This window comes from Brachyistius frenatus, unplaced genomic scaffold (assembly GCF_029030835.1).
Source record: "Brachyistius frenatus isolate BFR_SWC_R1_liver_20210118 unplaced genomic scaffold, ASM2903083v1 Contig_36, whole genome shotgun sequence".
NCBI lineage: Eukaryota > Metazoa > Chordata > Actinopteri > Embiotocidae > Brachyistius > Brachyistius frenatus.
In genome coordinates this window covers 2,896,495-2,906,659 of record NW_027210635.1, presented here as the reverse complement: position 1 = coordinate 2,906,659, position 10,165 = coordinate 2,896,495, and the positions used below count along the sequence as shown (strand labels likewise).

General features: G+C 42.9%; 1 protein-coding gene across 2 annotated transcripts; it reads left to right on the top strand.

The window, feature by feature from the left end:
* The first annotated feature begins 741 nt into the window (after nt 1-741).
* ap5z1 (adaptor related protein complex 5 subunit zeta 1) lies at nt 742-10,128 on the top strand. Of its 2 annotated transcripts, XM_069701392.1 has the most exons (18): nt 742-839; nt 1,111-1,248; nt 2,660-2,840; nt 3,167-3,317; nt 3,597-3,709; nt 3,846-4,020; nt 4,518-4,577; nt 5,844-5,984; nt 6,129-6,166; nt 6,736-6,898; nt 7,079-7,257; nt 7,362-7,504; nt 7,591-7,703; nt 8,644-8,771; nt 8,892-8,989; nt 9,091-9,223; nt 9,436-9,650; nt 9,729-10,128. In XM_069701392.1, exons 1-18 carry the CDS (start codon nt 799-801, stop codon nt 9,979-9,981), a joined length of 2,463 nt encoding a protein of 820 aa, XP_069557493.1. In that variant the 5' UTR covers nt 742-798; the 3' UTR covers nt 9,982-10,128. The 2 variants fall into 2 exon arrangements, with proteins under 2 accessions (XP_069557493.1, XP_069557494.1); XM_069701393.1 differs by lacking the exon at nt 4,518-4,577.
* Nucleotides 10,129-10,165: the final 37 nt, after the last annotated feature.

Below are 10,165 nucleotides of genomic sequence, written 5' to 3'. Positions count from 1 at the left end.
CCTCTGATAGACTGCATACATCATCCACTTTTCTTTTCTTTTTTACCTGTCATACTTAAAAGTATTTTGTTGCCAAATTTCTGTAAGTTTTTCTTTTGTTTTGAATGCACATTTTGTAGTGAATTATGCAGCTACAAGGCTAGATGCTGCTGTGTATATCTCAATTCTTCTTATTCGTGGACTCCAGTCCTTATCGCCATCAAGTAAAATGTAGGTAAACAGTATATTTCTTTAAAAAAGTGCGGTAGCTATCAAGTGTCAAAAACAAGCAGATGAAGAAATCCCTGAAATTGCGCAATATATTGCCTAAATTGGATTACGATCAAAACAACAACAACAACAAAAACGTATAACTTCGGGCCGTTATTAGTATGAGGAATATAACCACTTAAAGGAGCCAGTTTGAAAGAAAATTAGGTAATTTATCGAAAATGATAGACGAGCTGATAGGATAATGAGAAAAGAAAAAACACATGGTTTTCTAATAATTGATTAAGGCTTGGCCTATATTTTACTGGTTTGTTGCTGTTTAATTGGGTCTGAGTGGGTTCTCGGATGCTGTACAGATTGTAAGATTTCTTGAGGCAGATTTGTGATATTTGTGTTGTATGAATAAAATGGGACTTGAATTGGGTTGACTGGGTTTCAGTGAGATCCGCACAGTGCGCCTCCTTCAGCGCAGCGAAAGCGGAACTATAGTCACGTCATGTGATTTCAGTCAGGACTCGAATAGCAACTGCACTGTTTACCTTCCGCTGCAGACAGACGTAGCAGACTAATACCTGGCCTTCTCTTAAAATGTACTCTCACGGTTCAGAGAGTTTAATCAAACAAGCAAGGTAAGAAAATACAGAAGAAGAACTTTCTATGCACCTTCAGCTCTTCTCTTATTTTGCTTTCATTTAAGCAGGCCAAACCAACTGTTCTCCGATGAGATGTTTATTACTTTTTACTTGGTAAATGCCCGGAAGGGTTAATGACTGATCAAATGTGTAATTAATACAAAGTCATCGCTCAGGTGGCAAATTGTTTTTTTTTTGACAGTATAAAGTCACTTGAAGGTGTTTATAGAGATCAAACCTGGTGTTCGGTGTTTCTTGTATCTCCAAGAGAGATTCAGGAGCCCGAGCTGCAGAAGTTTTACAGCCGACTGGTGAAGCTGCTTCACGGGAAGGAACTCGGACACGACGCGGTCGACTCCCTGCAGAGGCTGCAGCTCATCCTCTCTGCCACCAAGTACACCAGATCGTAAGCGCTCCCTCCCACTGGGTTTGAATTCACCACCGAGCTCTGGGACAGCCTCTCGCCCCCCCCAAAAAGTTTAGAATTATAATTGAATACGTATTTATCTGAAAGATCATCTTAAACCCAGCACTGACGAAGATGTAGGTGTCCGGGCTCCTACATGACTCGTTCATTACTTTCATGGCATGGTAAACTTGTCATAGCAAATCCCACGGGTTTATTATTCACTAAACGGTTTTTTTTCGTTTGCCGTTCTTCATGATTAGATCCTTGTTTTGTTTTTTTCTCCCCACAGTCCCTGAAAATGTTTAACTCAAATAATCAACACATTTACTGTTTTCTCGGGTGCACATGTTCATGACAAAAAAAAACACATTTAACCTCGAATTCCATCGCGCGTCCACGAAAACAGTCTATGAAATGTCTGTTTGAGGTAATGCAACTTATTGTTTCTCTGGAAATAACTGCAGGGAAATGGTTTGTGGAGGTGCAGTACGTGGCGTTTCAGTGCTGCACTTCTTTGGGAGTGTTGTTTGTAAGCTTGCATCAATGCAGACTTGGTGGTGGAGGGCTTTATAACGCTCTCCCACTTTAGGGTAATTGGTTTGAAATGACACTCAGTGTGGCGGACCCTCCATGCGAATGTGCAAACAGAATGAGTGTGTAGGGCGTATTGGAATCTTCCTCCTCGTGCTTTTCTTCCTACACACCTCATTAATGTCAGTGGTTCAGAAAGAATATCAGTTGAAAGCTTTGACCTTTCAGTTTTTCCATAACGGTTTCCACTCAGTTTCAAACTCAATAGCAACTATAATTTATTTTACGACCTCCCCTTAAACACATCGATATTTAATTAAAAAAGAAGTTAAGAAAAGAGTGCTGGCCCTGTAGTCATGTGGGACAAATAAGTAGATGATATTTTATGCTCTAAAGCAGAGGTCTTCAACAGGGGGTCCGCGGCGGTACTGAGGGTGTCCGTGAAATTTTTGGTTGATTAGACAATTTCTCTTTTTTTTTTTTTTTACTTTTTTTTTCCCACAAATTCAAATGTCTTTAAATACACATCAACATGAATCAAACATATTGTAGCGAATGGATAAATGGAGGCAGAAGATGTTATCTTTCAGTCAGAAATGCACACATTCAGCAGGAGCGCTCTCAAGCTGGGCCACCGGTTCACTCACAGCGCGAGACTAGCCTGAACCCGTCCCTCCAAGCCTCCTCCAGTTTAATATAAAACACAATTTTATACAATATATATAGTAGGGGGTCCCTGCTCCATCTCTCTATCAGTTTGGGGGTCCTTGGCCTGAAAAACGTTGAAGACCCCTGCTCTAAAGTATTTAATACCCAGTATGAGCTTTTATTCAACTTCCTGCTTCAATCTGAGGTTTCCTCTGTCGTCCAACCAAAGGCTGCCTTCAGAGCTTCAGAAGAGGCTTTCATTGCTCCTCTCTTCACCTGCTGAGCAGCTGCAGGTGCTGAGCTCTGCTGTGCTCAGGGAGACGCTGCCCCTCTCTGGTGAGGAGCTGAACGACACCCAGCAGAACGTTGGTCAGCTGAACAGCCACGCTGCTGCTCTGCTGCTCTCACAGGTGAGATGGAAATTAAATGTCTTGTTTGGCCTCATTCATCATCGTTCTGAGACATTTGTAAACTACTAAATGGTTCTTTGTTGCCTCGTATAGTTTGGGTGTTTCATTTGGTTTTTCTCAGTTAATTAAATAGTCGTTTTGCTACTCTTCTTAAATAGCACGAAAAGGTTCTTCAACAATTTAAGAATATCGAATTTAGAAAAAACTTGTATGGTGCCATTTTAAACATAGACACTGTTTGGTAACATGTTAACAGCTAAAGGAGCAGGTTTTGTTTTCACAGATGGCATCACATCTTTGTCTCTCTCCCACTTTGACTCCAACAGGCTGGATCCAGGGATGATCTGTCGTCTCTCTGCGCTCAGCTCCTTCGCAGTCTGGAGAGTCGAGCGTCTGAGGCGCCCGCTCACTCGCTTATGCACACGCTGCCGGTCCTCAACACCGTCCTCACACACAGCCCAGAGTGCCTCACTGATGGTAACGCACAGATAGTTGGTTAAAGCTTACAAAGCCAAAACAGACAGTTTGGGCTTCTTAACAGAGTCAGTTAGGCTGTCTTCAGTCTAAAGTATGATCAATACTCATGTTGGACAGTTGGTTCATGAGGTTGGGGTGTCCTTACGTGACCTTTACTCCACATCCAGGCAATCCGAGACGTCCCAGAGTATGTCAGGCCTGAACAGCAGAATTTCCCAGACAGGCATCTATTGTTCTGTTAAGTTGTGTGCACCTTTCTCCACATCTGACTGTCTCTAGATCACGTGACCCTCCTGTGTAAAAAGCTTGTCGATTGGCTGCGGTATGCTAGCATAATACAGGGAGGCGGGGCTTCCTCAGGGGGATTCTTCACAGGGCCCAGGTCCCGTCAGGTGAGCAATACTCTTGATTACATTTAACTATCAGCTCTGTTTGCAGTGTACAAAAGTAGAGAACATACAGACATTGGTGTCAGTTTGTCTCAGCTTTGTTTAATGTAAAGTTTTGCTGTGTGTGTGTTGTGAACAGCCGGTGCCTATAGTGGAGCTGGATGGGACGGTGTCAGGAGATTTCTTCACTGTGCTTTGTGTGGGTCAGGGCTTCACTGATGACCAGTGGATGAACGTCTATTCCTTTTCAATGCTGCACAACTGGTTTCGCACCTACCACTCTGTTTCCAATGGCAACACCCCAGCAGATATGGGTATGACCTCACAACTCATTGAGCCTTTTGCTTTCCTGTGCTCAAGAATGTAATTTTATGACTGAATGACTCCACAATTCTTATTATTTGACCCCTTATTGTGTCTGCAGACTTAAACCAGCAGGTGCTCAGGATCCTTTTCCAACATGGATGACAATTAAAACCAATTCTAAGAAAATGAATTGCATCAAATTAGTGAATTTTGGTCTTTTACGCAATCACCGCCTCAAAGTTTGACTCATAAAGGCTGTTACAGCATATCACAGCAGAGCATAGCAGAACATATTCTTTATGATATGCTAACATATTATATCATATCATGTCTCACATATCAAATCTCATGTCGTCCAACATTATGCTGTATCACATCACATCACATCACATCACATCACATCACATCACATCACATCACATCACATCACATCACATCACATCACATCACATCACATCACATCACCCTTCTCAGACGACCTGCTCTTTGTTTCCACCATTTCCAGTGAACAGGCTACAGCTCTCCCTCTCCCTCTCCCACTCCCTCTCCCACTCCTTTTCTAATGGTAAGACATGACAGTTTATGGACCTTCCCTGCATGCGCGTGCATCTAAGCAGCAATATTTAAGCTGAACTCCTGCATCATCTGTTTATCTCGGGGCTGGCAGAGGTCATCTCACAACAACTGACATGATCATGACTCACAACCACGCTTGATCTAATAATCACTCTCTAACAGGAAATCTTGACACACACCTCCATGTTCTCTGGTGTGTGCATTGTTTGCCTCCTAATCAGTTTAAATAAATCATTGAATCACTGTGGTGAATGAGCTGCTCCGACAGCGACCGCTTTCACAATCAAATACTAAACGTACTACATTTGCTGAAGAGCTACTTGTTGCATGTGATGTGTAAACAGATTAATTTAAGACTTCTGAGTGTTTCCTCTTGGCTCATCTGTGGTTTTGATGTTAGTGGGCTTCACTTTTCCTGTTATAACTACATGCAATAATCTGTTTAGAGTCAATGATGAAAGTCAGTGTCTCAAATTTCTCTAACAATTTCATCTAACCCTTAATAGCGAGCTATTTTTTTTTTTTACTAAAAAACACATCTAGGAACAGATCTTATTAAAAGATACTTGTGGTTGAATCTGTGGCATTCACATATGTTTTTATACTTAACATTTTCTCAAAGTTACAAACAAAATTCAAGTTGTGTCCCTGTTGAAGTAGTCATGCAGAGGGCAAAAACACTCAATCAATCATAATCCCTTAATTGGAATGATTTTTTAAATACAGTATGTCACCAAAAAGATTGAAATAAATCCCAAAAATGAAATTCATATTCTGATCATTATATCATTATATTGATGATAAAAGTTAGATTTTTTTTTATTTTTTTTCCTCCACCACAAACAAACAGGGACCTCTTAAAAACATGACTCCATAGTACTACTAATGTTGAAAAAAAAAATTAAAGTTGTAACTATTCATTTTACTGTACTCTCTTCTCTCCCGCTCTGTACATAAAAAACTGTGAAGTAACTTTGATTGCGCTGACTAACAAAACAACTTTCTCTACATCTGTGGTTGTACATCATCCTACATGCCTGTTGGCAGGTGAAGTCAGAAGTTGCTGCAGCGAGATGTAAATGAAGGCATGAAGCAGCATAGTAACGACCTCCAATAATCAAAAGTATCTTTAATAATTATGACTTGATACACGTTGGGATTTGTCAGTAAGCAGTCGCGATGACCAACACTTATCATCATTTCATCAGTAAGGAGTTTGAGCGTGACCTCTGATTCCTGACCCTCCCTGTTCCAGACGACCGCTCAGAAGTGGACGGGTCGGTGGTTTCTATGGTTTCAGCGACTTCTTCCTCCAGCCGACTGCTGCCTCCAAAGGAGCGTCTGAGAGAGAAGGCCTTCCAGTACTGCCAGCGCCTCATCGAACAGTGCGATCGCAGTGAGTGTGTTGTGTGCATTAACTTGCATGTGTGTGAGAGAAAAGCAGGCCATAGTGTAGGATTACTCATGGACGATGTGTTTTTTTTGTATCTGTACATTACGCAAGTGTGAACTCTGATGTGTTTTCTTCTTTTTCCCCCAGAGGCACAGAAGAGGACGGATACAGAGCTACAGAAAGCGGTCAGTCTGTGTATAAACACTCGGTCAAAGCTCCAGCAACAACTCTATTATTATATCAATGCATTTCAGCCGGTGGCCTTCATCAGGGTCAACGTGAAACACACTGCAACAAATACTTAAATAGGGTGGGTTTGACACAACTGAAAAAAATCAAAAGGTAAGAAAATGAAGGACAACCAATCATATAAACTCGCACATAACAGCCAATAAGGCGCCAGAGGTGGGATGGGTATACGGTCATGTGGCTCCAGGTTGTTTGGCTTCTAGATTTATCGAGAAAGTTTCAGCACATGTGTGTGTAAAGTGCAATGTCACCGATATTCTTAATTTGTGGAGTGATATTGCTCTTTTCTGTTTTTGTGCTACTATTCTTTAACACTACACCTACTCACATAAGAGCTTAATACAAATGTAGCAAATAGTTCATCAAAAGCATCCATTAAAAGAAACGGATGAGACTGATGGAATGAAAGTTGTTACAGAAACACAGCCGACGCTATTTGTTTGTTACCCAAACTGAACAGTAAAGCAGGTTTTATGTTTCTCCTCTGGCCTGATTCGTTCCTCAGTGCCTGGTGGAGGCGGTGTCCATCCTGGACTGTGTGTGTGTTGAGGACGCCTCGCTGGTCTACCGAACATTCCCATGCATCAAGGCGCTCTTTGGTCGACTCAGCTCCGAGCTGTCGTTTGCCCGAGTCCTGCTCTCCGTAGCGCAGTTCTACCTCAACCACGGTGTGTACACACAGCAGCATGTGCTGCCACGGGCTTCCACTGCAGCATGAGGATGACAGGACAGCACGGGGACACTTTTGAATGCCGTTAAATGGTTGTTTGTCGATGGGGACTTCACGTAAGTCTCTTTCTTTTCTCCCAATCTCATGCTGACATGATGTGTGATGTGTATTTATGTAGGCGAGATGGCAGCAGTGGATTGTGAGAGTGTGTGGAAGCTGGTGTTTGGCCGGTTCCCTGCCGAGCTCTTCAATGACCCCTTCCTGGCGCACGAGCTTCTACGCTTCCTTCGACTGAACCTCGAGAGCATCCAGCTTCGAGTTCCACAGTACACGTGCTTCTTCCCAAACCTGTTGAAGGTGATAACCAGAGAAAATATGCAGACTGTATACTCTACACACAAGTACTGTGGACTATTGTGGGATACACAGCCTTCCTTCTTTTATTGCCTCTCTGTGTGTAGTTTTTAGCGTGGGACAGTCCAGCAGTGGTGGATGACTTTGTGGATCTGCTGCCCTCCCTGGTGACAGCTGGAACTGCAGTGGAGCTGCTCCACACTCTGCTGGACCTGCCCTGTCTGTCTGCCACGCTGATGCTGCAGCTGAGGTTGAAGGACCCATCTGAGCAACACCATCCACTACCTACCATACTGATTTGAACTCTTTCTCACTGAGTCTGCGTGTGTGTTGCAGGTCAGCGTGTTTGCCGATCTCTGAGCCTGGCGGTCGTGGCATCCTGGATGCATTTCGAAACCCCTCTTTCCGAGGGCTTTTCCTCTTTCTGCTTCGAGGGGAAGCAGGTTCAGGTACAGACAGTCACAGAACTAAAGGAATAGTTCGACATTTTGGGAAGTGCTCTCTCACGGACTGAAGCCTCATACAGATATGGGAGTGGTATCAGTCTTATCATCTACCAGGGAGAAGGAAAATAAGAATATTTCCCAAAATGTCAAACTTTTGAAGACTGGTTTAAAAATATGCTTAGAGCTGAGATTAGAAGTTTTCATTCATAGCATGGGGAATAATTATTAGAAACAAAAATATTTTGATGTATCACATGACAAAATGTTTCACTTCCTTTTTGCTGATAACAATGGGAACAGTAATAATTTTCTCAAGAAATGGTAACCATGATTGTTAAGACTGGATCATCATCATTTTTCACAGGTTGTTCTTGTTCCTACTAGCTGGCGACAGACAGAGGCATTGTGTTTTTGGGCTGTCCGTCCGTACATACGTCTGTCCCCTGCTGTTAGACACAATATGTCACCAACGCCTTCAGGAATTTCTATAAATTTGGCAGAAACATTCACTTTGATTTAAGGATGAACTGATTAAAATGTGGTGATCAAAGGTCACCGTTACGCACAAAACACTGATTTGGTATCACTACTCTTGTGTGTCCACGTTAAACTGTGCTGATTGTACAGATCTTCTGTGTTGTCAGGTTGATGATGTGTGTGAAGCTCTCGTTTTGGAATTGGTAGCTTCTTCGCAGCATCATCTCTATTTGAAGCTTTGTCTACTGTAAATCAGCTTTGTTGGCAAAACATGTGAACACATATAAGGATTTCTTCAGAGTCTTCACTACCTATATTATATGAGTCCGAACAGGCAAACTGACATTTGATTGGTTGACGGAGGTATACATCCAACACAGAGGTTATTCTAGTCACTGGGGAAAGCAGTAAGTAATATACTGGAAAAATAGATGGAATCATTGTAATCTTGTGTCTCCCTCTTTAGGTGACACAATCGACCGACTGAGTACGCTCCACGAGCTGCTAGCTGAGGCTGCTGACTGGCCCCGAGTCGTTCATTGTGCTCAGACTGTGCCCATGCTGCTGCATATCTTTTTCAACACAATTTTTACGGTGATAAGATTAAACATTCTTTACCAAGTCATCACAGCTGTACCTGCTGTATGTTGATTTAAAGGCACAGTTGAGGTTAAATACTGAATGTTTGGTCTCGTTTGTGTCTTTTTTTTCCAGGTGGCTGATGATAAGCTTTTAGCCCATTTGATTCTGGTGATGCTGGAGAGGAGCAGCCTCCTCCTCAACAGCCCTACATATATCAAAGAGATACACAGGTACACAGCAACTCATCCAGTGGAAGTAAAGGGCTGTTGTCTGTCCTTTTAAAGGCTCTGTCTCAGTTTCACCATGATCACCGTCCTCACTGTGTCTGCAGGGTATTCAGCTGCCACCTGCTGAACTTTTGCAAGCTCCACCCCTCTCTGGTGGTGGACCAGTCTCACGAGCTGCTGGAGTTTGCAGGAAGCACAGCCAACGTCTACAGCAAAGAAGAAATCTATACACATGTGGTAATGAAGCTGTGTGAGAGTGACTGAGAGTGACTGAGAGTGAGAGTGAGAGTGAGTGTTCACGCTTACTTGAAGATGATACATTTTCCTTTTTGTGTATTTTGGATCTTCCACAAAACCCACTACATCTCCAGTCTGAGCATCATTTCCTGTGTAATAACGTGGTATAAAATGAGCCAAAAAACCTGACACTGATGTTTTCTCCGTTTCAGGTGTGGGTGCTGGGGGAGTACTTCTCTGTGTCATGTGACTCTCGCTGCTCTGTGAGGCTCATCACTTCCTGTTTTGAAGCTTTGGAGGCAGTACTGTTTGAGATCACTTCATCTGCACCTCCGCCCGGAGCAGTTTGCCCCGCCCCTAGAGTCGTCACCACTTTAATGAGTGCTCTTGCTAAGCTGGCGTCACGATCACATGACCTCATACCCAGGTAACCAACATTTTTTATGTGTTTCTTTTCATACAGACATTCGCAGCATCATGTAATTGAGTGCTTCTCTCTCTTTAGGGTGTCTCTGTTTTTCTCCAAGCTGAGAACGGTAACCAGAGGCGGATCGGTTGCCTGGTGCTCTGATGATGAGGACCTTGTTGCTATAGTAACACGAGGGGAGGAGTTGTGGTCACTGCTGAAGGTACCTGGTGTGGCTCAGAGCGTCCTGACCCCACCTCATCACGTCACCAAACCACGGTGGCACAGGGACACGAATGTGGCCATGCCACTTCAACTGCGAGCCCTTACCACTCTCACACACTCACAGTAACACACACAATCACACACACCACACATCATCACACTGACACTTGCAGATGAATCAGTCAAAAAATTATGTCCATCAAAAAAATGGGCATCTTGATAAACCTTGTTTGATTTTTGCACATTAATGTTGTAAATAAATGACATTATTCAATTCAAACTTGATGAGATATATGATTTTCAGAAAATAC